The 22,851-nt window shown below is 44.0% G+C and overlaps 1 protein-coding gene across 5 annotated transcripts in view; it reads right to left on the bottom strand.

The window, feature by feature from the left end:
• ULK1 (unc-51 like autophagy activating kinase 1) overlaps positions 1-22,851 on the bottom strand; it is a 129,141-nt gene that overhangs the window by 90,336 nt on the left and 15,954 nt on the right. For 2 of the 5 annotated variants that reach the window (XM_039505101.1, XM_039505102.1), the window contains exons 2-4: positions 12,066-12,164; positions 11,145-11,237; positions 11,014-11,055 (exon numbers count right to left, since the gene is read on the bottom strand). In XM_039505101.1, coding sequence (XP_039361035.1) covers positions 11,014-11,055; positions 11,145-11,237; positions 12,066-12,164 — 234 coding nt within the window. Of the gene's footprint in view, positions 1-11,013; positions 11,056-11,144; positions 11,238-12,065; positions 13,124-22,851 lie in introns of those variants that run through there. The other 3 variants (XM_039505105.1, XM_039505103.1, XM_039505104.1) reach the window with 3 other exon arrangements.

The following is a 22,851-nucleotide window of genomic DNA, read 5'->3' as shown; positions in this document are numbered from 1 at the left end:
TGGGATCAGCAGGAGTATAAAGCAGTGGTGTCCCTTCCACACACCATGTACTCTCTGCTTGCGAGAACAATGGGACAACGTGACCCGAAGTCAATAGGAAAAACAATTCTCAAGTTTCTAAGTGGATTTCATGAAAAGAAGGAAAGTGCTCCACATATAAATAACTCCCTAGGCAGCTGTCCTCAGTGTCTGGTTGCATGTTGGTTGAAAACCCCTCAAGATAAATAGCATAATGTCAATTTAATTATTATTCACGAGACGACATAATAACCAGCTTAGCCAAATGAAAGCAACACCATTCTGCTTTCCTGGTGGCCCCCAACCAGGTGAAACCTCAGTTCACCTGAAGGAGACCATCCATCATCTTCTGACCAACACAAGTCTTCCAAAATGTAGCCATCCCTTCAAACAAGAGTCTCGCCTTCTCCAGGCCCTAGTAGCCTGTAAGGGTATATCTACCCTGCAATGTAAGCCCAGGGTTAATAGAACTTGAGTTAGCAGACCCAGGATTTGTTAACATAGGGCTTGAGTGTCTACACTCTTGCAACCCCAGTTTAGGAATTGTTGAACCCTGGGTCCCAACCAGGGGCTCCAGCATCTACACTGCACCATGAAGACCTGAGTCCAACCACCCACTAGCACCCTCCCAATATGTGGCCACTCTAGTCCTTTGTTGGTAGTGCAGTGTGGGAAAACTTGACTGTCCACCAAACTTGATTGTCCAGAGAACAAAGAAAATTGGCACGTGGGATACTTTCAATGGAGTCCCACAGCACAAGTCCAGTGGTGCTGTGTCTACACTGCAAAGCAATAGGGCTTGAACCCTGGGTCCTGGCTGGACTCAGGCTCAGACCCTCTTCCTCCAGCGTGTCTGGGGTCTGAGCTGTGGGTTAGCGCAATTTGTGTTTAGATGGAAGGGGGGTTAGGCCTGAGCCTGAGTTTGAACCCTCGGCTCACATTGCACTATAGACCTTGAACAGACACTCAGTCCCTGGTCTGACAGAAATTTTAAGCAGCACTTCTAACAAATTCCTGAGATTTCAAGCCCTGAGTAAATCTTGTTCAGTGACTGAAGACTTCATGTCAGCCCCAAACATTAAAACAAGACCCTCCCTCAGAACATGCCTGGGCCTTTATGGAACAAGCGCCTAAAGCAGGGGTCCCCAACGCAGTGCCCGCGGGTGCCATGGTGCCCGCCAGGGCGTCTAAGCACGCCTGCGTACTGGCCGGCGGACAAGCATCCGCCAAAATGCCGCCAACAAGCTGTGTCATCCAGAGGTGTCGCCGCCGAAATGCCGCTGATTTTTGGCGGTATTTTGGCAGTGATGCCTCTGGATGATGCAGCTTGTCAGCAGCATTTCAGCGGCGACGTCTATTGACGTTGCCGCTTGTCGGCGGAATTTCGGCGGATGCCCATCTGCCGCACGGTCCTCCGCGGCTCGTCGTCTGGTGCCCGACAGACGAAAAAGGTTGGGGACCACTGGCCTAAAGCAATCACTGGAAGCTGCATCGGAGACACTTCTATGACACAAACCACAGGAACAAAACAAAAAAAAACCAGCGTAATGTGTCGCAGCAAGAACCCACAGATGAAGTGGCAAACTTTGACAGGCTCCCATAGTCCTGCTGAGATGCAGATGACGTTAAGTTACTGCTTACAGGAGAAAACATGGGTCAGAGTGTGTTCAAGACTCCCACTTCCTGGGACAGTGGCTTCTTGCAGGAGCTACGTTTCATCATGTCAGGGGCTTAACTGAGATGCCACCTATACCAGTTGGTGCCCTCAGCTGGCCAGTTATTACAGTGGCAGTAATGTCCAAGAGCATGTGGTATAATCATTGCAGCAGCTGTGAAAGGGCAGGAAGTTTGTCTAAGGAAAAAGTAGCAGCACCCTGAACCAGCTGGGACTTTCCAAAGCTCTGATATTAGGGCGGGAAAGGGAGTTGTCTGTTTGCTAATAAAAACAGATGTTTCTTAATATGGTGCATTCAATATTTGTAAAAAGAAATCTCTCCCGTTCAAACCAAGCAATGTGTAGATTGAAATCCCCGTGTTAGAGCAAAATTTTCAAAACAGTGATGCTAAAAACCAGAAAATCTAATTTGCTTTTCTCTATTTATTCTGTATTTCCTTTCTGGATATCACTCAGGTCACAGAGCTCGAGCCCACTCCTCTCCACCTGGAGCAGTGATTCACGCTGGGGCAACATGTGTAAAATGCTACCAAGTCAAACTGGTCCTATTTGGCACTGGCGTAAGTGCCTACGCAAGGTACAGGGCACTGGGTAATCAGGTGGTGAGACGACACTGGTCAGATTCTCCTTCTGATTCTGCTGCACTAGCACAATACTGAATCCTTTCCATTACAAATATCCTGGAGGTATATTTAAATCCAAACAAAGAGTTGTTTTCCTTGAAGGTTTGGTTATAGATCTCATAAGCACAGTTCTGTTAATAGGCCCTGTAAAAATTTTTTTGTCTTAAATGGCAAATCCTAAACCTTGGGCCTAAATTAATTTAATCTAATCTATCATAGACATTTGGCACTACTGGGAGTCATTTGCCCAACTCCGACTGGACTGTCAATGAGAGTTGGTTGACTAACTGGCCTTTGTAAATTTCCCTTTTTATGCCTATTTACTACATAGTTTTCAAATGTCTGTTTCTGGAAATCAAATGTACTTCAAGTCATTGTGAAATACTGATTATAACAAAGAAACAAGATTCTCCCTTAGAACAAGTCTGGGCCTTTGTATACGAGAAAACTAACAGTCAGAAGCCAGAGAGAAGCAGAGCCTGAAACGTCCAGCAGTTTAACAGCAAAGAATGGGAGAGAAGAAATAACTCGTCTCAATGTTCCTTTGCTGGCTGCTGCTGCGTTACAAGATATATCACGTGCCGACTACATTTTCACAGGAAAACACATTCGGACCAGCCTGAAAAAGCCTCCAGCCAGTACGATTCCCCACTTGCTGGTGACATGTAAGTTAGGAAGGGATTAGAGACTCTATTGGTTACATAACTACAAATTGGCGCTACATCTTTTTGTCTCTGTGTACATGCTACTTCACCTCTCAATACCTGCCGTGTGATTTCTCATCTCACGAGCAGCCCCTAACTCACCATCATCTGGGAATACAAAAATGGACTGGAACAGGCTGGAAGGTTTTCCTTTCTTGTAGGTGTAAGATGCTTTGCTAAATAGGATCTATAATGGCTTTAAATTCAGCGTCTTTCATTTCCTACAAGTGATACTTAATGTCTAGTTGATTACTAAGATGCTAGCTCAGGTGACTTAATTCCTCCTGTTGTCTTGATGCTAATTTCTTTACTGGCTACAAGGCAGCTAGATGCTCAAACTGTCCAGACACGACATTTCAAGCATGAGTGGCCTAGAGGATAATACATGGACTGGAATTCAGGAGACCTGGGTTCTTTTTCCAGCTCTGTCACTAGCCTGCCAGATGATTATGGGCACTCTGTGACTCAGTTTCTCCCATCTGTAAAATAAGGATAATGTTTGTGATCTGCTTGGTTAATTTGTGAGCTGGACACTTGATCAACTGGCCAAATCTTCTCAGAAGACCCAAACAAAAATAAATGAGACACAAAAATCTCTTTCTACACCCAGCCTTTTTATAGGGTCCCACTTCTCCCTTGAGGGCTGTCCATCTTACCCTTCTCCAGGGAGTAACAAGCACTTTGCTCTCCACAGACCACAGCTTCCTTTTCCAACCCCTTCCTCTTGGGTGCAAGGTGGCACCATAGACGAGCTGGTGGGGTGGGAGGGTCTTCACTCCCCTCTTGTCTCCATCCCTGGGACCCTAATACCACATAGGCTACTGGCTGCCCTCTAAACTCCAAATCGCCCTGCTCTTCCCATTCAGACTAAATGTTTTTACAGTCCAATCACGAAAATTTCATAGTGCAGGTTGTCATAATGGAAATGCTGACACAGCCTAAACACCAGCAGAACAAACAGCACCTCAGCAGTAACTGGAGCTTCACTGTCCAGTTCAAAACACAACCACACTCCAGTTTCCGATTACTCTTTGGAGACATCCCTTAATCTCTCTCGTTACAGGCTGAGTAATGCTGCCTTTTCTAGAAGGAAGCTACAGAGACTATTTACTCTCCCTGTCACCAGCTCGTGAGAGACATAGTGTCATGTGAGGAAAACACAGGTAGAAGGCCCAGTCACCGGACTATAAGAACATGGTGAATAAAACATAGTGATCATAATTTCAAAATTGCAACAAGGCCACTCCATCTAAAAAATATCACCTCACGATTCAGAGGGTTATAATTAGTGGAAACATTTGCCAGAGATTTCCTTGGCCTTTAGAAGAGTGTGGACACCTAGGAGACCTTTCATTTATTTATTTGTTTTTGTTGGTTCCACGAGATTATAAAAAACAGTTACCTACGCACCAGTTAAACCCCTCTGAATACAGAAAAGATGATTCCCTAGACTCTCAGACCTTCCTCCACAAGATTATGGAATCTTCACCAGGTTTTCACAATTAAGCCCGACCAAATCCTCAGGTCAACAGGGTCAGGGCCACCCGGGGGTGGGGGGGCACAAGTGGGGCAATTTGCCAGGCCCCATAGGGGCCCCATGAGAATATAGTATTCTATAGTATTGCAACTTTTTTTTACGGAAAGAGCCCCCGAAATTGCTTTGCCCCAGGCCCCCTGAATCCTCTGGGCAGCCCTGAACAGGGTATTGACAGTTAGTCAATAAGGTGCCACAGGACTCTTTGTTGCTTCAGTCAACAGGGTATTTCCTGCATGTGGAAGGAGATGATGGCCATGCATAGCAGGGATTCCCATCATTAACATCCACAACTGAGGCACAGAGAAGATTGTTTGGCCATCCAGATATGCCTGCATGAGACACCCAACTCACAAGGCGATATGCCAACTTCACTTCGGGACAGAATAAGAGAAGGGTTTCGATGAGCCTGAATGACCTCAGAAGTGCTACCTCTCAGGCAAAGCATTTTTTTTTTTTTAGTGATTTCAAATGGCATACTGGAGTCCTGTGTCCTGAGACACAAATGTCAAAAAGTAATTCCTCAAGAGCAAAAAACCCAATGTTAGCTGGCATCTGAGGCTGCCAGGCACAGCGGTGGCTTTTTGGCCGGTGATACAGGACTCTGCCAACACCATAAAGGAGCCAGAGCAATGCAGCAGGTCCCTGTAGTGCATGAGAATAAGCCCAAGGACAACAAGGTCACACAAAACCATTTTCAAGTCAAAAGGATAGAGCCTATATGGGGGAAGAGGGGGAAAATCACACACAAGGTGCGGGCAAACCACCAAAGCTGCACACTTTGCCAATCTCCTTCTGGCAAAGGACACCATTCAGGCACCCAACTAATTTTAGCCTTTGATCCCACTGACTGTGAGGCATTGCTGCCTGACAAGCAGGCTCCAGAAGAAGAGAATTAGGTCATTCTTTGCTGGCTTTGTGCCTTTTCCGAGTCTGGCATTGGATATCTGATCATCTAGCCCAATGGCCTTCTCTCATGCAGCCTTTCATCCAGTTGCCCCATGGTCTGTTCAATGTGCATGAGTCCCGCAAGGAAGTTTGGTCCTGCAGGGCCATCAGTATGGCTGATGCTGCTCAGCTCTGTGTCTCCTTTTCTTTCGATCCAGGTGGTGGAATTTCCTTGTTTTTCCAGCATAAGCTTTCGTGGGTGAATACCCACTTTGTCAGATGCATGTAATGGAAATTTCCAGAGGCAGGTATAAGTATGCAGGCGAGAATCAGTCTGGAGATAACGAGGTTAGTTCAATCAGGGAGGGTGAGGCCCTCTTCTAGCAGTTGAGGTGTGAATGCATCTGACGAAGTGGGTATTCACCCACGAAAGCTCATGCTCTAAAACGTCTGTTAGTCTATAAGGTGCCACAGGACTCTTTGTTGCTTTTCACAGATCCAGACTAACACGGCTACCCCTCTGATACTTGCTTTTCCAGAAACCAATGAGAGGTGCAATTTTTCGACCAAGCCTTTGTGGTAGTGTGGAGAACTAAGGCGGGGTCTCTTTTCCAATTCCTAGTTAGTGGGCGATGTTTGTGAAACGCTGACAGACCCTGGTTGTCGGCAGGCGGGATCGAACCTGGGACCTCTGGAGCTTAGTGCAAGAGCCTCTACCACATGCGCTAAAAGCCAACTGGCTGTTAGCTAAGGTTGTAGAGCAAACTCATTAATCTCGCTCTCTAAGTGGTCTTGGTGCCACTAGATGGGACAGAACACCACACTCAGGAGGTGTGTGGGTTACATTTGCTTTCCCTGTGTTGTGCCTGATGCTGCAGTGATGGACACACCGAATTACTGAAAATATTAATAACCCCCTTACTTAAGTAGGTCCCCTGTGGGAGTAACAGCATGATTAGGTGTATGTCCCGAATGCGATTAGTAATTCCATCTATATAGCAAACCCTTCTCTTTGCAATGAAGGACAAGATCATCTGAAGAAGTAGTAATTTTTTACCTATGAAAGCTTATGCCCAAATAAATCTGTTAGTCTCTAAGGTGCCACTGGACTCCTCATTGTCTTTGTGGATACGGACTAACACGGCTACCCCCTGATATTTAACAAGATCATTAGCGTCTATGCAGACCAGACGGGTATAGGACATTGGGGCAGATGTTAGGGCAACTTTGCACTGTGTTACCGGCACAAGCTGCCCTGAAGCCAGCAGAGCTGCTGACAAGGAAAATCACCCCAGCACAGGGAAACCTTCAGGTGGCACAACACCTACATCACCACCGCTCCGAGCAGCTGGCACAGGGGACAAGGCACAACCCACGCTTCCCTGTGTCCTAGTGACCCCAGCCACCGCCGACAGCCTGCAGGCACTTTAAACTAGTGCTGGCAGGAAGCAGCCCAGGACAGAGCACTCCCAAGATCAGGCAGACTCAGAGGCACCGTAACCACTCCCATTCCTCTCAACTGCTCCTTCACCACAGCTGAATATTCATCCCCCCAGTTTCTAAGGCCTTGGCTACACTGGCGCTTTACAGCGCTGCAACTTTCTCGCTCAGGGGGGTGAAAAAAACACCCCCCCTGAGCGCAGCAAGTTACAGCGCTGAAAAGCACCAGTGTAAACCGTGCCCCAGTGCTGGGAGCCGTGCTCCCAGCGCTGTAAGCTAATCACCTCGGGGAGGTAGAGTACCTGCAGCGCTGCGAGAGCTCTCCCCCAGCGCTGGCGCCGCGACCACACTCACACTTCAAAGCGCTGCTGCGGGAGCGCTTTAAATGTTTGAATGTAGCCACGGCCAAAGGTCTCATCACACAGGTTCCCCCATCTAGCAAGTTACATGGATTTCAATTTATTAGCCTCAAACAGAGGAAGTTGAGTTGATCCACACATGGGGGCCGAAGCCCTGGTTCTAAGGAGCCTAGTTATTTCCAATCCTGATCCTTATGCCGCTAAGCCATCATTATCTCCAAATCCTTGTCTCTTTAGACTGCCCTTCCCTCCAGCCCTGAGGAGTGACACCCCGTTCTGCCCTCTTTAAAAAGTGCCTGAAGACCTCTATTTCCTATCTGATGAGGCTTTTAGGATACATCAGCAGACTGGCAGCATATACTATAAACCAGATGCGCCACTAGGCACCTCTGTTCGAACTCCATTGGACAAAGGTAAAAGGGTAACAGCACAAAAGGTCTATCCATGGCTTAAGCACAGAGACACAAGCGAAGTTTTCTGAAAGCAGCTGGAGCCAGGAAATGGTGGTCAATAAAATGAGTGGGCTTTGGAAAGATAATGAAAGGGACGCTCTCCCCTAGAGGTTTTAAACAGGAGCAAAAATCTGTGTGTCTTGAAAGATCATTGAGACAAACTACAGTACTTTCTCCACTGTAAAAGCGCTCTCTGTTTCTCCCCGTCCACGCATTTATATTGCATTCGTTATAGTACTTTCTGAGTGCCTCCACACTCTTGGGAGAACAGGACGTGCTGTTATCTCCATTTTACATATAGGGAGCTGGAGCACCGAGATGCTAAGCAACTTGCCCAAGGTCACACAGGAAGTTTGTGACAGGCTGGGACTTGAATCCAGGTCTCCCAAGAGCTAGTGCCCAAAACACCTCTCTCCAAAAGGTGGGCTAAGAATCTGTGATCATTCAATGGGAGAAATAGTTTGATTTAGGGCAAACCCAAAATCCAACTTCTCCAACTGTTTATTGCTCCAAGGACAGGTTTGCAGCTCAGATCATTCTGCACGTGCTCACAAATGAGTATGTTTAAGGCAAAACTCGATAAAACCCAATTCCATCCCCTCCTTGTGCAGAGACTGTCTCACTGGGATCCCTGGACCATGCTGAGCACATCAATGATAGTTGAGCACATAATAATTGGAACATATTTTTCATTTTATGAGCCCATTCCAATTTAATGAAGTTACAGTTAGACACTCCCCTCACAGCTCCTAAAAGCCCAGATACGGTCTCCTTATGCATCATTAAATATTCACCTATGTCAAATGTCATGCCAGTAAACTTCTTATTATTATTCATGATCCAATATCATAAAGCTCTGTGCAAAAAGGACTGAATGCAGCAGTTTTCTGGGTTGAAGGTGGAGAGGGGGTAAATAACGGCGCCAGGGAATAGGCATAAGCAAGCCTGATGGAGTTACTCAGTGTTACTGTAGAAGAAATCTAGTATTACATCAGGCTTTATTTTCACAAGCAAAAAACCACCGAAAATATCCGCTTTGGGTGCAATCACTAACCTACACCCTCTGTGATTTTCTCAACCATTTCCTTGAGTGTACAGGAGTAAGAATTAAAGAAGCCACTGGTGACATGGGTGGCAGAGAGGAGGAATAATTAAAAAAACAAAAACAAAATAATACTACAACAATGCAACTGAAACAAAAGCCACAGAGCAACAGGAAGACTAGCAAAAACTATTTATAGCTTCACAGTAGCGAAGGCCAAAAATACTAAAGTAAGGGAAACGTATCTTCAGTTTTATGCTTCAGGGAAATAAAAGTGCAAGTAATTGCAGTTGGCTGTTTTCATAGGGAAATAAAAATGAAGCAATCAAGTTTGCCCTCAGAGAAATACAACCAGTCAGAAATGTTCCCATTCAGGGTGCAGAACCACCACACTCCAATTTCTCCTTTCAAAGACATTTATTTAGGACCCCTCCATTCTATCACACCAGGAAGTTACGGGGAGCAGGAGCTAAACAAAAACATTTTGAATGTTGGTGACAGAGGTCAACCCTGCAATGCAATGATGTAAGGAAATGAGAACTGCAGCAATGAACATTTAGAGGCAGGACCAGTAATTAGGGTGCAGGGAGTGCAAATGGAGAACTGCACACACACAAAATTAGGGATCCCACTTCCCCGTGGCAACCTCTCCCCGACCCCCAATTCTGCCTCCTTTAGTATCTCTGCATCTCCAAGACTGCAGCTTTACAGACTGAAAGAGCTCACACACACCGTGACTGTGCAAGACTTTTTTGCAACCATCTCCACATCCTGTACAGGTTTAAGAAACAGGCTTCTCAGGACAGTGGGGCTCTTGGCACAAGACAAAGGGTGATCAGACAGCAAGTGTGAAAAATCAGTGTGTGTGTGTGTGTGTGTGTGTGTGTGTGTGTGTGTGTGTGTGTGTGTGTGTGTGTGTGTGTAAAATAGAGCCTATATAAGAAAAAGTCCCAAATATCGGGACTGTCCCGATTTTATGGTCACCCTAACAAGACATGCTGCCATGAACTAATCCTATTCCCAACTCCCACACACCACCCCCAGAAAACAGGGTCTGAAAAATCCATGCTCATCTGCCTTTAAAAAAAAATGCAAGCATTAAACCCTTCCCTTCCCGAGTACTGTACCTGACCCAGAACAACCTCCCCTATGCAGCATCTACCCCTCTCCCAGCAGAGAAAGATGCATGGTGGGTAATGTAGTCCTGCCTAAAAGAGCACTAATACCAAGTGAGGAATGCAGACTATAGCTCCCAGAAGGCATTGCTGGCAGCCTCTACCACCCAGCTGGGGATCTCGTTGCACAGTGATGCAAAAGGCTGGCTGCACCAATGAAGGAGGGCAGGACGAATGTCAACAAACAAGGAGGCCTGCAGGCCACGTGACATCACTTAGCATACTGAACCACAGATAAGCAACAAAAACAGCAACCCTGGTGCTGCGCGGTCTGATTGCACCAACTAAAGCTGTCATTCCCAAACAAGAGAGGTTAGGCTGGAAATACACATTCCGACTTCTCCCATGCTAGGATCTAACTGCATAGGTACACAAAAGGATTCCAATCTATTGAGAATCTACTGTCACTAAAATAATAATAAATAATGTGTGCAATAAAACCTGTCCCAAAGAACAGTAAGAAGGGGGGGCGGGCTGCCTAGCAGAGCTGGTTTTTATAATCAGAGTACCTCAGAATGGTCTCTTAGGATCAGGGCTTGCCTGTTAGGAGCGATCCTTAGAGCTGACCTCGGAGGGTAAAAACAACTTTACAGGAAGCAGTAACCTTCTAAAAATAAGTCTACTGCAATTTATAGGATCCACTGAACAAAACATAGCCCACAAAGTCAACCTCATCCCTCTTCTATACCCTATATACGTTCAAATTATCGTGTAACAGGGAACGTGTGTGCACCCTCCAAAAGAAAAAAAAAAAAGGCAGGAGTGCCAAAAAGAATGATTGTATTTTTGTGTTTATAATGCCACCAGGAAACACGCATTAACATATTAACCATGAATTAAACGTCACTGCACAACATCTAAGGACATTAGCAAAGTAAGTCCCCCCCACCCTCCCCAGCAATTATATCAGAGTGTTGTGATCTGGAATACAATATAAGTGATCTGTTTGGTCATGTTAGTACATTTCCGTGTCTTACAAAGGGGAGACTTTTCCTAATATAAGTAGGCTCTAAGTGGAACATCTGTCCAAACATCCTAAGATCTACACTTTTTACCCAATGTCCCCCAACCCTCAAATACTTCAATGTAATCAGACATATTACCTGGAAGTCATACAAGGCAACGATATTTTCATGTTTCAGTTCCTAGAAAAAACAAGACAGGAATGCTAAACTAGGAATAACAGCGTATATATAACAGAGCTTCGGAGAGAAAAAGTAGTTTCTGCCTTTACCTTAAGTATTTTGATTTCCTTCCCCAGCAGCGTTTGAGATTTTGCAAGGTTTTTCTTGTTAATACACTTTACAGCTACCTCCAGCCCAGGTTTCTGAAAGTTAAATGTGTATGCATAGTTTAAAAGATAAATGTCAATTTCAGTATTAAATGGCATTAAGAAACCAGGGTCTCTCCCCGACTACAATTATGTCTGACAAAGGGGTTACAGAGCATTGGTAAAGGGCCCTAATTCAGTATCCCAGTACATACCCTGTACTTGTTCAGACTTGCCCTTTGCTGAATTAGACTGGTCAGCTCAAAAAAGAAAACTCCCAAGGTTTAGGTTTTTCTTATTACTTTATACTACAGTTATCCTCTTATTTAAGCAATGCAAATAAATGGATTCTGGGAACCAGGGCTTATCCTGAGCTTTAATGATGAAAAATCCACAGATTGACTGTATCCTCTTATTTAACCGTAACAGATCCCCAAAAAACCCCAAAACCCACAACAGCCCTCCTCTAAAAGCCATACATTTAATAAACACAAATACACTTCAGAAATTGAACTGGTTTGGGGGCAGATTATTTTGATCTATTATGTTTCTATGGGACATCAGAGCACAACCCAATATTGATAGTTCACTGCTGCGTATGTTGCTGACTGTAAAACTCTTTTTTTGGCCAGCCACAAAGAAAGACTTTTTCAAGGGTTCTGCTCATATACGTGTCCCTCAATAACATATAATAATGCATATGCATTTACATGGCACCTAGCTACAAACCTATCTGGGGAGCTTTGTAATAAACAAAACAATACACAGACTAACTTAATTTGAGACAACAGTACAGAACCATAGGGACAACCACAGACAAAGAGGGGTAAACCCTCCCCACTTTAAGACGTGGAAAAAACAGACAAAAGAGAAAAAACTATTTACCTCTTTGTGTCTCCCTTTGAAAACAACAGCAAAAGCTCCATGTCCGATCAGATCTTTCCTGCTGAACTCAAACTTTCCTACAGTCTCCATGTCTTTATCCTTTTGCATTTCCAGTGTATGTCCGAGAGAGGTGGTTGGTAGTAAATAATATTTGATAGAGTTTAAAAACCAAAATTAATGACAAACAAAACGAAAAACAACCCACCCACCCCCCTCCTTAAGAACAATCAGGAGCTGGAGACTTGTTGAAAAAGTAAAGTCTCTCTTCTATCAACCTCTCGGCAACTAAACATCTGGCTTTTCACTCCCACCTCTTCTTCTTCCATGGGCTGCCTTTTCCTGGAGAAGGATTGGGGTTTAGTCATTGTTAGAGCCTGGAGAGACGTCTGTTCCCTAACAACCGGCCTTTCCCATCCCCTGCTATCAGCCTAGTGATATCAAGAGGAGTTGTCCTGCCGATTTTGTGCTAAGAACCTCTACCCATGATGAAATCCCAGCCCTTCCCACCCCAAAGCCGCTGATGCAAGAGCAAGTCCGCTTTAAAAACAACAAAAAGAATTAATTCCACCTTTAAAAAAATCCACCTTAAGAGCAAGTCCACCTTAAAAAAAATTTCCACCTTAATAGCAAGTCCACCTTAAGAGTTGCCTTCCTCCCCCCATTTGTTTGTATACAGGAGCCAGCGGTGCTAGGGTCACCCCTAGAATCGCCCGGCGCCTGAGATCCGATGCCCTGCACGGGTTCTCCGGCTCCTTCTTCGCTGGCCGGGAGCGATCCGGGGAGCCGCCGCCGCTGCCCAGCCTCAGACAAAAGATCTGCGGAGTCCGGGGCGCAGGAGACGAGAGGCGAGTCCTAGCTCCGGCAGCCGGGGCGCAGGCGCGGTGGGGGAGTTGGAGCGGAGACGGCGGCAGCAGCAGCCTAAGGCGAAGGGGCTGAGCTGACACATTTAAAGACACAGCCCGTAGCAGCCGCCAGCTGTGAGTCACCCTGCCCAGGACAGCCGCACGCTGCTCCATTCAGCTCCGGGAGTTAGCAGCACATCACCTGAGGAGACATGTGAACAGGGATGCCAGAGCACACATGCGCCTGGTACCAGGATGGACACTACAGTGATCACCTTGTCACAGGCTATTCCATCGGTGGCTCCAAGTTTTACTGCTTGCAACCGTCTAACACAGAGGAGATCCGCCCCCCTCCCCCCAGTGATTTTTGCTATTTGAACCAATTAGTTTATGAAACCAGATTATATGTTTCAATCATTCAAAATGGATTAACTCCAGGAAAGTTTTGAACATTCACACCTCCTCCCAAAAGTTTCAGCCAGTTGTGTCTACTCACTGTGGCAAGGCATAGGGGTCTACCCCCTACAGTATCAATTACAGGATATCAGCTCTTAGTTGTCTATAAAACACTTGGCACACTTTTGGTGCTATATAATAATAATCAGAACCTCAATAACAATCATACACATATTCCAAACACAATAATAATATCCCATGATTATACCCCACAAACACTTCTTTCAATTTTGATTGTGAAAGAGGATGCAATGTCATTCCAAGGCCTTGTATGTGCTTTCAGGGATAAAGAAATGTTCCATAAGTAACTGTTTTAAGGATGGTGCATGAAGAGGTCATTGGTCCAGTTGATATTTCATTCTGTCACAACACAAGCTGATAACATGACGGTTGCATTGCTCCTGAGGGTAGATTTGTGCTATTATGCAAACACTGTTCTCAGAATCCTGTGTCAACATGCAGTCATGTTGCTGAGCACCTTCAACTGCCAATGTAGTCAGTGGAAGTTGAGAACACTCAGTACCTTGGCGCATCAGGCCCTATATATGATTCAAAGACATTCTTTCTACTGAATTCGACTGCTGCTAGACAGTTCAGGTGGTTTATTGTATATAAATCCCTGAGAAAATGAAAGCATATGCTAAGCCCAGGTTTTAATTTATAACTTGTGTTTCTGGACATCCAGGAAAGTTATTAAATGTTTAATGAGGATTACAAGGGGAAGATAATATTTTAAAGTGTAATCTTGGTAATGATTTGTACCAATACAGCCTTCAAGCCAGAATGTATGTTACAGAGTAATTTCAGGATTGCCAAACCCAGGCATTCAAAATCACGAGTCAGGCCCCAAAATCATGAGATTGGCTTAAAAATAGGGCTGTCGATTAATCGCAGTTAACTCACGTGATTAACAAAAAAAAATTAATCACGATTAATCACAGTTTTAATTGCACTGTAAAACAATAGAATACCAATTGAAATTAATTACATATTTTGGCTGTTTTCTACATTTTCGTATATATTGTATTCTGTGTTTTAACTGAAATCAAAGTGTATATTTTTTATTATAAATATTTTCACTGTAAAAATGATAAACAAAAGACAGTATTTTTCAGTTCACCTCATACAAGTACTGTAGTGCAATCTCTATCATAAAAGTGCAATTTACAGATGTAGATTTTTTTTTGTTACATAACTTCACTCAAAACCAAAACAATATTAAACTTTGGAGCCTACAAGACCACTCAGTCCTACTTCTTGTTCAGCCAATTGCTAAGACAAACAAGTTTGTTTACATTTGCAGGTGATAATACTGCCCTCTTCTTATTTACAATGTCATCAGAAAGTGAGAAAAGGCATTTGCATGGGACTTTTGTAGCTGGCATTGCACGTTATTGATGTGCCAAATATCTAAACATTCATATGCCCCTTCATGCTTCAGCCACCATTCCAGAGGACATGCTTCCATGCTGATGACGCTTGATAAAAAAATAATACAGTAATTAAATTTGTGACTGAAGTCCTTGGGGGAGAATTGTATGTCCCCTGCTCTGTTACATGCATTCTGCCATATATTTCATGTTATAGTAGTCTCAGATGATGACCCAACACATGTTGTTCATTTTAAGAACACTTTCACTGCAGATTTGACAAAACACAAAGAAGGTACCAATGTGAGATTTCTAAAGATAGCTACAGCACTGGATCCAAGGTTTAAGAATCTGAAGTGTCTTCCAAAATCGGAGGGGGACGAAGTGTGGAGTGTGCTTTTAGAAGTCTTAAAAGAGCAACACTCCAAACCGGAAACTACAGAACCCGAACCACCAAAAGAGAAAATCAACCTTCTGCTGGTGGCATTTGACTCAGATAATGAAAATGAACATGCGAAGGTCCGCATGGCTTTGGACTGTTATTGAGTAGAACCAGTCGTCAGCATAGGCACATGTCCCCTGAAATGGTGATTGAAGCATGAAGGGACATATGAATCTTTAGCACATCTGGCACGTAAATATCTTGCGACGCCAGCTACAACAGTGTCATGAGAATGCCTGTTCTCACTTTCAAGTGACATTGTGAACAAGAAGTGGGCAGCATTATCTCCTGCAAATGTAAACAAACTTGTTTGTCTGAGCGATAGGCTGAACAAGAAGTAGGACTGAGTGGACTTGCAGGCTCTAACATTTTACATTGTTTTATTTTTGAATGCAGGTTTTTTTGTACATAATTCTACATTTGTAAGTTCAACTTTAATGATAAAGAAATTACACTATAGTACTTGTATTAGGTGAATTGAAAAATACTGTTTCTTTTGTTTTTTTACAGGCAAACACTTTTAATCAAAAATAAATACAAAGTGAGCACTGTACACTTTGTATTCTGTGTTGTAATTGAAATCAATATATTTGAAAATGTAGAAAATATCCAAAATATTTAAATAAATGGTATTCCATTATTGTTTAACAGTGAGATTAATCGCCTGACAGCCCTACTTAATAATAATACATTTGGGATTCTTTTTATTTGCTTTCTGGTTTCTGAATCTGTAGAGTGCACTTGGTTCACATTTTTAAGCTCTCCTCTGCCACCATGAGAAACTTACTTGAAAAAAAGCAAGCAACCAAGCACACTGAGATTCATATCCAATTGCTTGATTGCAGCGGCTAAGGCTTTAAAAGAAGCAAACAAATATCGTAAGACTCCCAATAAAATTATGAGAGTTGGCAACAATGTGATTTACAGACAATATAGATAGGAATTTCTTCATTTACCACTAAAATGAAACCACCTCTGTTGCAGAACATAGCAGCAGTTTAACAATGCACAGAAGCACGATGCAAAAGTTTCAATCAGGAAGTGGAGAATTCTTTATCAATTTGAAACGACATAGAAAATTTTTAAATTACCCAAACTGGAAATTAGTCAGCACATCACAATTAACATGTCTGCTGTTGAAAAAAGTATGGTAGGATCTCTATTTATCACAGGCGGTTAGGTCTTTAGTTTTATGGTGCATTGAAAAGACTCATACACAGTTACACTTCAAAGAAAATTAAGAACCTAATACAAGTGCTATATAAAAGGAGACAAGAAATGTTTTAATGGCTAGAGTAAATCTGTATTGTGTGTGTCCGCTTGTGTCTGTCTTTGCTGGTGCTCTTGAAATAGGTTTAAACTTGAATTGGCCTCTCTCTTCTCACTCTGGGTTTGATAAATCCTTTCAGAAAAAGCTTTCTTAATGCAGCCCAGAGAGAGAACCAGCAACATTGATTTTTTTGTAGCTTCTCAGCAACAGTGGATTTAATTTTAAAACAAGCCTTGGGAATCATTACGTTGTTTCCTACCTGATGATAACAGTTTCCAGGTATTATCATTTAAATTGTGCTAGCACTCAACCACTGTATGCACACAAATCAAGCCGCAGTCTCTACCCTAAGAGCTTAACATCTATCGAAATTAAATGACCAGCATTTGTCTTCAAAACTTAAGACAGTGAAGGCTGACCTTAGGAACAGTAGTAAGCAAACTGTCAGGGGGATTTGCCATCCCTGAAACTATTGGAACTCAAATTATTGTCTCTTCCTAATACAAATTTTCATTTTAATCCTAATTTAAATGTTAACAAAGCCAGTATTAAGTCTGAATGCTGGAACATCTGCCAGATTTATAAGGAAGGAGTAAAAAAGATGAATATGCAGAGCTTGACTGAGCATCAATTTAGCAGAGGGAAGGGAGAAAAGCCTATGATATCTGAAGTCTGTAAACACCAAAAAGGATGAGGAATGAATGGTAGAAGGGAGGGTAGCTAAAAGTAATGGGATGAAAGCCAATTTTATGTTGAATTTCATTAATAACTTCCTGAAAGTGAAATGTATTAGTCTTGTCTGTCTCAGGTGTCGATAAGGCTCGATTCTGATCCCAGTTATATCAGGATGAAACCCAGACTTCAGTAGAATTGCACACCAGAGCACACAAGATCATATCACTGCTCTCTGATCTCGTGTGTTGTTCCTGGAGAGTTCTGAATTAGCAAACGCATCTGGATCTTTGGGAACAGGTTCCCATTGTATGCTTGCTTTAGTGGTGCATGCTGTCGGTACAGGGTTTGTTCATGGCCTTCTTGAGACCTGAAAAAATAACATTTCATAACGCCCGCAAAATGCCTTTATCTTAAACATACAGGCCCTGAGTCGAGACTCTGGTACACCCGTTTTTGGCCACTGCCCTCGAGGGCCTTCAATGGCGTAACAGAGTAGAGAATTAGGCCCCCATACTACAGCTAAATGAGGTTTTTTTTTCCCCCTGAAATATCTTGATTTAAATGTGGGATAACAGTACCAGAGAACAGAGTATGTGAACTTAAGCCTGCAGCAACTTGGGTATTGATTACTCTCAGGTACTGATTACTCTAATAGTGGTTAGAGGGTTATGGTACGCAGTGTTATTTACACATAAAAGAGCGGCTTATGCTCCCTGTGTACCTCCACAGCACCGTCATATAATACACCCTGGATTTACTTATGCTGTGGACAGATCAATTCTGTGGACAGATTTAACTAGCGAATCAATGAGCCGGCTTGGGTAGGTCTGAGCTGTATAATTTCCCCCTCCCCTGCAGCGAACACAATTATTGAATTATTGAAGGCAGTGTTTTTATGTAGTCAGTGAGGTGTCCTGGCAGAGGGTTTCCTGCGTTCCTTTTGCATTTCAGAGTCAGATGCTTTCCAAAGGCTCCAGGCCCTAGGCTTTGCTTGGTGTTCAAAACTCTTAACATGCACAGTACCTAAACCTGTCTTCAAATAGCCAATTGTTACTATAAGGTCTGCAGATAAAAAGGAGAGAGAGTGAAAAGCTTTGACTTCAAGCAGTCAACTTTCTGGCCAATTTGAGACTAAATGTTGCAGAAATGAACACAGTTTCCCTCAGATCTGAGGGTCTTGTTGTGAGGTTCCTGATGGAAGGGCGCAGTATATGTTCCTGAGGAGAATAGACCTGTCTGTCACCAACCTGTCTTCATTACAGGGCTGCTCAGAACTGGTTGCTAATAAATACAGTAGAGTCCATTTCATCCTTAGGGGCCAATCACTGTCCCCTCCCATCCCCATGCAAAGCCCGTTGGGGATCTCAGAGATGTGAGGAAGAGTTAATAGCAGTCCTTAAGCCCAAATGGTTGAGGCCTGGGTTTTGGAGGCCTGATCCAAAGCCCAATGAAGTCAGTGGGAGTCTTTCTGCTGACTTCAGTGGGCACTGGATCAGGGCCTTTTGTGCTGAAGGTCCCAGGCTCTATCCCCATCGCTGACCCGTGTGTTCATGGGGATGTTGTTACAGGCTGCAGCCAGCTTAAAAATAACTGATTGCCTCATGGCAGGGTGGCAAATGCCATAGTGACCGTCATGCTTCAGCTCATGTGTGAGAGCTCATAGGAGGGCTAGTCAATGTTTGACCTGGGCGTCTCTTTAGCTCCAGATAATGTCAGACCCAGCTGCCTAGTGGGAGGTGGGGTGACCCGTTTAGACAAAGCTTCTATGACCAGTGGTTGTCTCCTTCCTCATGAGAGGGTTGCAGAACATTGGCACAAACTGTTCCTCAGCCCCCAAGAGTGTTCTGCAGAGAAGCTTGGGAGGGCCTTGAAACCACAACTACCTCCTTCCATGTCCAATGGCTGCTGAAATGGGGCCTTGTGACAGTAAAACACTGCATGGAGGCTGGAAGATATTCTAAACAGGAGAGGCTTCTTAGGGCAGTCTGCACTGGCCTTGTTTTCAGTCAGATACCTGCTGCTATAAATCAACGGTGAGAAGTGTGTCATTTCCCAGGCCTGAGGACGAGCTCTGTGTAGGAAGGCTTGTCTCTCTCACTGCCAGAAGTTGGGCCAATAAAATGTCTTACCTCACCCACCTCCTCTCTCTCATTTCCACCAACTCACTTTCAGAAGAAAGCCACAGGAGGGCCCAAACTTTTAAAAACAACCACCACCTCTTCCTTTCTGCAGGCAGACTGTAGAGCCAAGACACCTGGGCTTTTTACAGAGGGGACGATCACATCCCCGAGGCAGATGTTTTAAGCCGATAATCTCACTCTGAATGTTATGAATGCAGTGCTTCCACTCCGTCCCTGGAAGGAGACAGGGATCGCTGTGCACACAGCCGACTGTCAGTGCACGTGAGCATAGTGACAGTGGCTTTCTTGTCCGCTTTCAAGGTCATCCACCTACTCAGCAGGCTTTGGGCTTGTCTTCTCAGTTCGGGTTAATGGGGAGAGGGGGGACATGAAACACGTGCTAGTAAATCCAAGTGCTTCCCCCTCCACTGTGGCTAAGTTATTCACAGGCTTCCACATTTTGTCTTCAACTTATTTATTTAAGGCCAGGATTGGGACCCTCTTATTCCCACTGGTGAGCAGTTACTCATGTGAGTAACCCCATTCAAGTCAATGGAGGACGGAGTTCACAATCTAGTTATGTGGAGTCCCACCTTACTTCACAAGTGCAAAGGCTGGTAGCTCCTGGGCAGACCCGAGGAGTAAGGGAAGCTGTTACGGGTGATTCCCTGGTGTGGTTAGGTTGCAGGGTTATTGATAACTCCTCCCCGCTGCCTTTCAACACCAGACCGATTGATCAAACAATAAATAATTAAGCCACAAAGGCCCTGATGTTCTTGTGGTCCTTGGGGTTTCTTCAGGATCCTGTACAGAAGTCAGAGGATCCCCATCTATCCTTAGGGCCTGATTTTAAGAAGTACTGAGCCCCCACAGCTCTCACTGAAAACAGTGGGTTCTGTAGGTGTTCAGTGCTTCTGAAAATCAGGGCCCCATTATCTCATTTTGGACCCCCACTTGCAGCAATTATCTTTCCAACTATGAAGGACCAGATTCCTCATAGAAATGTCACGGAAAACCTTGCACGCCAAGTACGTTCACAAGAGAAGCGCCAAAACAAGGATAGGTCTTGAGAAATTTGACTGCCCTTTCTAGTGTACTCAGAGAAGGGGGGGGTCCACAGCCAGCAAGCCAGAATCTTTAGCCAGGTTCACTGAATATTAATCTACCCCTGCATAAGGAGTATACAATGCAGTAGGTGAACAATTCATTGCAACTTTGCCTAAAGGGTGTTTTTAAATGTAAGAAAGCGCAGCAGCATTCTTTAGTCATTGTCCCAGACACTGTTGTTTACAATAGCAATACTGCTGTGTTTTGGGTGATTACTGCAAAATACTGCAGTATTTTGAGTGTCACAAGGCAATCCCTCACCATGTTCCTCTGGGGCATTCAGTGAGCCAATACATCTTTTCCATCCCTAGTTTCTGCATAGGTAAATGGCTATGAAGAATGTAAAATAGCCAGGAGGGAGAGAATTTCTAGCATTAAACAAGGACATACCGAGGGGGGTGGATGGGCCCATAATTAAGAAGGGGAATATTTAAGTTGAATATCAGAAAAAGTCTACTGACTATTGGATCCATTAGGCTGTGGAACAGATTCTTAAGGGGAGCAGTGGCCACTCCAGTACTTGACATATTGAGATTGCAGACCTACTTCATGATAGTCCACTAGGGACAGCTAAAACACTGTGTTCTCCACAGGCTGGGGGGTCACATGCACACGCCAGTCTCATGCAAGGAACAAGTAGAAAAAAATGCCCATGAGGTTCAGTTTGAATTTTTGAATGAATTCCCCATATTTGTTCACTTCCCCATGAATATTCTAGCTAACGAGTTTGCTGGCAGAAACTGCACATTTTATGTGGCTGTTGGAGAATATTCCTGGAAGGTGAATATTTGAATGTGTTATTGTGGCAGTGCCCAGATGTAAAAGCTGGCTAAAGCACTGGCCTGGGACTCAGGAGATCTGGTGTCAATGCTCTGCTCCAGACTTCCTGTGTGACCTTGGGCAAGTCAATTAATCTCTTTGTGCCTCCATTCCTAATCTGTAAAATGGAGATAATAATACTCCTCCATCATCTGTCCTGTCTATTTAGATGGCAAGTTCTTCAAGGCAGGGACTGTCACTCACTTGTGTATGGACAGTGCCTCATGCTGTGAGGCTCTGATCTTGACTGGGACCTCAAAATATCACTAACATAAATAAACTTGATTTTAAGGGCTCGAGTACACTGCCCTGCAGTTTGGACTATGGGGTCTGAATAGCAGCATACATCAAAGTGCTCTGCCATAACTCTCCCTTGTGGATGCTGCAAGTGCAAACTAAAAGGTTCCTAGTTCGTATTTATGTAATCCTCTTAAAACAGCATCCACATGGGGAAGTTACAGCACAGTACGTTGGGGCACACTGCTGTTCACATCTCTATAGTCCAAACTGCGGGGCAGGGTAGACAAGAGTCACATTCATCCAAGCAGGCATCGGAAAAACAACATCCAAATAGCTTCCGTTTCAAATGCAACAAGCTATGAACCGAGATTTATGTGGCCAACACTTTCCAATCGCTAATACATTTAAGAAAATAATTATCTGATTGCAACCCAAAAGAGAGGCTATATCCATCGAATACAGTATTTGGAAAGAGTTCTTTGCTCTGGCTTGGGCTACATGAGGCATATACGTCGCTATAGCTACGTCTCTCTGAGGTGTGAAAAATCTACTCCGCTGAGAGATGTAGCTACTGACCTAACCCCTGGTGTAAACAGCACTAGGCTGACGGAAGAATTCTTCCATCCGCCTAGCTACCACCTCCCGGGGAGGTGGATTTCCTTTGCCAGTGTGAGAATCCCTCCCATCTGCACAGATGGTATCTACACTCAATACTACAGAAGCACAGCTGTGCCACTGTAGCGTTTTAAGTGTAGACATACCGCAGTGCTGTGAGAGCTATTGCCAGTCCTGACACTCCCAAGTGGGAGCACACACTGCACTTTTTGCCCTGCTGACTGGCCAAGTCAACCCTCCTGTTGCCCAACAGAGGACTTTGTTTTTAATTGACACTGCAAAATGTTGTTTGATGCAATTAAGTTAATGTATTTCCAGACATTTGGAAGACTGCAGGACTGGCAGAACTGGTTTGGAAGATCATTCAGAAAGGCACGGACTGTGGATGCTTCCCATGAGTCACATTTAAATGTTAGCCAAATGGTCTGACACTCATGAATTAAGCTAACAAAGGCCAGAAAATAAACCCATTGGATGATTAGTTTATTAACTTACTACATAGCCTTATGCTGAGGTGATGTGATTAATAGTGGAGCTTTTTTTCCCCCTATTTCAAAGCTTAATTGCAATATATATCTACATAACCAAAAGTAGAAAAATGAAATGAAAGCAAAGACTCTCAATTCTGTCAATAGCAGCAGCTTTTTTTTTTTTTAAATGTACTACTACTTTTCATGCCGGAGGATCCAAAAATCATTTACAAATTTTCGTGTAACTCTTCATATGGACACACTTCCTGTGGAATACAAGTGTCCATGCAAAGAGTTATACTGGGATAGCGATAGCAGAGATATAATAGCATTGCTTAATGCACTACTGGAAGGCAATCG

This window comes from Mauremys reevesii, linkage group 18 (genome assembly GCF_016161935.1).
Source record: "Mauremys reevesii isolate NIE-2019 linkage group 18, ASM1616193v1, whole genome shotgun sequence".
Lineage (NCBI taxonomy): Eukaryota > Metazoa > Chordata > Testudines > Geoemydidae > Mauremys > Mauremys reevesii.
The sequence above is the reverse complement of the archived record's forward strand: the minus strand, read 5'-3'. Positions and strand labels throughout refer to the sequence as shown.